Source organism: Trachurus japonicus, unplaced genomic scaffold, assembly GCF_045865225.1.
Source record: "Trachurus japonicus isolate A0001 unplaced genomic scaffold, Traja_1.0 AP030752.1".
Taxonomy (NCBI): Eukaryota; Metazoa; Chordata; class Actinopteri; order Carangiformes; family Carangidae; genus Trachurus; species Trachurus japonicus.
The window spans coordinates 15,306-20,687 of NW_028220885.1; the positions used below are offsets into that span (position 1 = coordinate 15,306).

Consider the following 5,382-nt stretch of genomic DNA (forward strand, 5'->3'; position numbering starts at 1 on the left):
TGCCCCAAATGCATCTTTCTTTATTCATAACTTCTCCTTTAATCGGTATCTTATAGTTTGGAGATAATAACTGCGATGGCAAGAACAACAACACAAATAACTCTGACTGAGAACAGTGTAATTGCTGAAACAAAATCTTTTACAGTGTGTGTATCTGAATAAAAACCAGAAATAAGACTCTTATTTAAATTATATTATTGATCGGCATCAATAGATATTCCCAGTATTGGATCAGTCCGGTCAGTTTTATTGATAATGTTGAGTTTAATGTACTTAATTGCACTCTTTGTTTATTATTCTAATAACTCTTTTTTGAAGCTTGATTATAGGGTCTATGTTTGTTTTATAAACATTTCCCCAAACTTCAACGCAGTATGTCAAATATGGAAATATAAGAGAATAATATAAAATATGCAGACATTTCTTATTCAACATGTCCCTTGTTTTATAAAGAATGGCAATGGATTTGGATATTTTTCCCTTGATATATTCTATATGAGGCTTCCAACACAGTTTATGATCAATAATTACTCCCAAAAACTTAGTTTCATATACTCTATCAATTTCAACTCGATTTAGTTTTAATTGGCGCCACTAAACACCATACATTTTCTTTTCTTTTCATTTAATGATAACTTATTAATATCAAACCATTTTTTTAGCTGAAACAACTCTACTTCTACTGTCCTCAGCACTTCCTTCAAATCCTCCCCTGAACAATATACATTAGTGTCATTACATACATTAGTGTATGTGTGTAATATGTGTGTGTATGTGTGTTGCAGCACATCATGACGGAGCCTGATGAGATCGCCACCATGTCGGGACAGAAGCTTCCTCTCAAGATGTCGGTCGACTACATCTCCTTCTCCGCTCACACCGACTACCAGCAGACCAGCGAGTTCATCCGGGCGCTCAAACCGCCGCACGTGGTAAAAACAACACACACACACACACACACAGACACACACTATTTAAATCCACACTATTTAATTAAATCCACAAAGCGATGTTCCTGGATCCTTTGGGTTTATTGCGACACACTAACAGGCAAAAACACAGTTTTTTCATGCACTGATCAATTTTGAGATTTTGGGATATTTTTCTCTCAGAAAAGTGGAAAGAAATGGTAGAAAATCCACATTAAGGTTTTTTATTTTACTTCATTTTGTCTCTTTCATCAGTAGATTTCTCCTAAATTCACCAAAAGTTATGTCAGGTATCACTGTAAAGCTCCCTCTCTCTCCTGAACAATTATGTGGATCCAAAAATTGTCATTTCCTCCGTATCCGCAGTCAATCGTAAAAGTGCGATTCACATTAATGATCTATGGAATTTTACAGTACAAGTCTTTAAAGGCCGTTTTCTCAAAATGAGTTTTTCCTCAGACTCTGGACCCGAAATCTCCACTTCAGCAGCACCTACAGACACCAAACCTTCCAGTTTTATTCCTGTCTATATTCTGAAGGTTTTTACAGAGGGAATTGTTGATATATCATCCACAGCCTGATTTATACAACATTTTACTCCTAAAAACATGGCGATATTTGAATTTTTAGGGCTGGTGACAGTATTTTCTCATTTACAGAGTGATACAAAGACATATCCAAAATCCTCCTCTGTAAAAACTTCTGACTCTAATATGTCAACAAAATAAAACAAGAATTTTGAAAGTAGCTTTATCCATTGTTCAGATTTCGGTTCTGGAAATGTATGCAAATTAGCGCATATTTCATCAGATATTGCCTCATTTACATATTTAAACATAAAACTTGACAAAACTTGTAATACAAAAAATATTTGTCTTAATGTGAGTGATAAACTTGGGAAGTTTCATGGTGATATCTGTTGGTTTAAATTTCTACCCTATTCACCTGCAGTGTCCCACCTTAATGCAGTTTGTGTGTGTGTGTGTGTGTGTGTGTGTGTGTGTGTGTGTGTGTGTGTGTCTGTGTGTGTGTGTGTGTGTGTGTGTGTGTGCAGATCCTGGTGCACGGCGAGCAGAACGAGATGGCCCGGCTGAAGGCGGCTCTGATCCGAGAGTACGAAGACAACGACGAGGTTCACATCGAAGTCCACAACCCGCGAAACACTGAAGCCGTGACGCTGAACTTCAGAGGAGAGAAACTGGCCAAGGTGTGTGTGTGTCTGTGTGTGTGTTGTTGTTGTGTTGTTGTATTGGTGTGGGCCGTGTTGTTAACTCCCAGCATGCTTTGCTCTGCTCCGCTGTGCTGTGCTGCAGGTGATGGGCGTGCTGGCGGATGAGAAGTGCTCTCAGGGTCAGAGAGTCTCCGGGATCCTGGTGAAGAGAAACTTCAGTTACCACATCCTGACGGCGTCCGACCTCTCCAGTCAGTCTGTGTGTGTGTGTGTGTGTGTGTGTCTGTGAGACTGTGTGTGTGTGTGTGTGTGTGTGTGTATTGTCAAACACTTATTATAATTGATGAATGTTTAATGTTATTGATCCGTCATCAAATGTTTCAAGCTGCTTCTGTCACAGAAAGTAAACCTCAACATCTGGACTGATTGGTTGGTTGGTATGAAGAAAGATAGAAAGAAAGAAAGAAAAAGAAAGAAAGAAAGAAAGAGTGAAGGAAATAAAGAAAAAGAGAGAAAGAGGTGGAAAGAAAGACAATAGCTGGGTTTCCATCCAAGTCGTATCGAATTTAAAAGAGGATTTTGTGAAAATGCGCAAAAAGCAAAGCGAATTTATGCCCGTTTCCATTCATTAGTGTTTTGCGATTAGGAGGAGTGCACCGTGAGATTACGTCATAAGAGAGCGTGAATGTATCCAACAGTTGACACTCAGCTGACACTCAACATCATGGACAATTTACGTACTTTCCGGACTATAGACGCACCTGTATAATCCGCACCAGCTACATTTTAAAAGAAAATTACATATATAGGCCGCACTTTAGGTTTTCATGTTGTAACATGAGATATTTACACAGAAAGACAGTAGGAACTGTGACAGTCTGCTCGCTTTTCCGCTGTTTTGGTTATGCTCAATTCGCATAATCTGTTTCCATCACAAAAACTCGCATTTCCTTTATTCGATACGCTGACAAATCCACCCCCTCCAAGCGTATAAACTTTTATGCGCATTTACTGCCTTTATTCGAATTTCTGGCGTTCCATTCAAGTATTTATGCGCATTTTCACAAAATGGAAAACCCAACTAATGAAAGATTGAAAGAAAATGCAAGAAAGGAAGACCAAGAAATAATAATCAGAAGGAAAGAAACGAAGAAAAAGAAAGAGGGAAGATAAAGAAAGAGAGAAAGAAAAGAAACAGGAAAAAAGGGAGATCAAGAAAGAAATAATCAAAAGGAAAGAAAATAGAGAGAAAGAAAAGAAACAAAAGGGGCAAAGAAAGAAAAAGATAGTAGGAAGAAAAAAGAAAGAAGAAATACTTAGAAATACTAAAGAAAAAGAGAGGGAAGGAAATGAAAAAAAAGAGAGAAAGAGGAGGAAAGAAAGACAATGAAAAGAAGAAAAAAATAATCAAAATAATAATAAAGACAATGAAGGTAGAAAGAAAGGAAGATCAAGGAAGAAATAATCAAAAGGAAAGAAACAAAGAAAAAAAGAGAAACAAACAAACAAAAAAGGCAAAACAAGAAAAAGATAGTAGGAAGAAAAAAGACGGACAGAAAGAGAGAAGAAATAGAAAGAAAGACAAAAGGCTACAGAAGCAAAGAAGAGAGAGAAGTGACAAAAAAGTAAAGAAAGAGAAAGACATGAACATGAAGACGTGAAGAAAGTAGAGACATAAATGATGGAGTGACTAACAGACTCCTCCTTCTCCTCTTCTTCCACTCTCCTCCTCCTCCTCCTTCCTCCCCCTTCCTCCTCCCTCCTCCTCCTCCTCCTCCTCCTCTCCTCCTCCTCTCCTCCTCCTCCTCCTCTCTCCTCCTCCTCCTCCTCCTCCTCCTCCTCCTCCTCCTCCTCCTCCTCCTCCTCCTCCTCCTCCTCTCCTCCTCCTCCTCCTCTCCTCCTCCTCCTCCTCCTCTCTCCTCCTCCTCCTCCTCCTCTCTCCTCCTCCTCCTCTCCTCCTCCTCCTCCTCTCCTCCTCCTCCTCCTCCTCCTCCTCCTCCTCCTCCTCTTCCTCTCCTCCTCCTCCTCCTCCTCCTCCTCCTCCTCCTCCTCCTCCTCCTCCTCCTCTCTCCTCTTCCTCCTCCTCCTCCTCTCCCTCCTCCTCCTCCTCCTCCTCCTCCTCCTCCCTCCTCCTCCTCCTCCTCCTCCTCCTCCTCCTCTCTCCTCTCTCCTCCTCCTCCTCCTCCTCCTCCTATTCCTCCATCTCCTCTTCCTCCTCCTCCTTCTCCTATTCCATCCTCTCCTCCTCCTCCTCGTCCTTCTCCCCCTCCCTCCTCAGACTACACCGACCTCGCCATGGGAACGGTGAAGCAGACTCAGGCGATCCCGTTCACTGGACCGATCTCTCTGCTCGTCACGCAGCTGCGCAGCCTCGCGGGTGAGTTGGCTCCGCCCCCTTCGTCCTCTAACTCCTCCTCCTCCTCCTCCTGCAGTAGCATAGATATACCCCCAATTCCAATCCGCCCCCTAAAGCCCTGAACCCTCACTGACTAAAGTGACGTCAGCTGTAAGTGACAGAGTGTGAGAGTCTGTGAGGGTCCAGATGCTGTAAACATGAATGGAACAGCACTTACCCACTCTCACGACACGTTACCTTGACAACAACATGTTGTTGACTCCGGTCTTGGACCGATAATTTACGTACTTTCAACGCGCACAAGGTGTGTGAGGTGGACGGACTCAAAACAAAATGTTCCCGGATCAGATCTGATCAAATCATCATCAATAATCACAAACTGCACGTTAACACTGACAGTAAACTTCTTCTTTTCTTTTTTCTTTCTTTCTTTTTTTTGGTTGTTGCTCCTGTCCATTAACAATAAAGAGAGCGGCGGAGCTCTCTCTGACTACGTGTGGTAATTTACTTTTTTTTTTTTAACACTTGCGTTCCGACGGCATCTCATGTGTTTGACTTCACAACGCTATGAACTGTGGGTAATTCCCCTACCCCTAGGGTAAGGGGGCAGTAAGGGCTCATTCACTGACTCACTGACTTGATGATCTGACAGTGGAACAGCCCTCACACACTCACGGACTTCCCGTGAACGCGCCTCTAAGTCAGTGAGTCCGTGAGGGGTCGGCTTGGAATTGGGCCATAGTATATACTGACTAGATGCCGCGTTCTGCTTCTCAGCGTACGTCAACACGGCCGCCATCTTGGTCCGGGGTTCTGACCATAGACATAATATACATCTGACCAGCAGTCAGACCCTTGTAGAACACATTTCAGTGTGTTTATGCATGTGGGTGTGTGTCTGAGTATGTAAGTGTATGTTTAATACA

At 42.2% G+C, this 5,382-nt stretch overlaps 1 protein-coding gene across 1 annotated transcript; it reads left to right on the top strand.

The window, feature by feature from the left end:
- Positions 1–780: 780 nt before the first annotated feature.
- LOC146960043 (cleavage and polyadenylation specificity factor subunit 3-like) lies at positions 781–4,477 on the top strand (the record flags this gene model as incomplete). The annotated part of the gene is made up of 4 exons (XM_085772678.1): positions 781–932; positions 1,984–2,136; positions 2,243–2,351; positions 4,379–4,477. Coding segments are annotated over exons 1-4 (502 nt in total), but the record flags the coding sequence as incomplete, so codon positions are not given.
- Between the last annotated feature and the right edge of the window lie 905 nt (positions 4,478–5,382).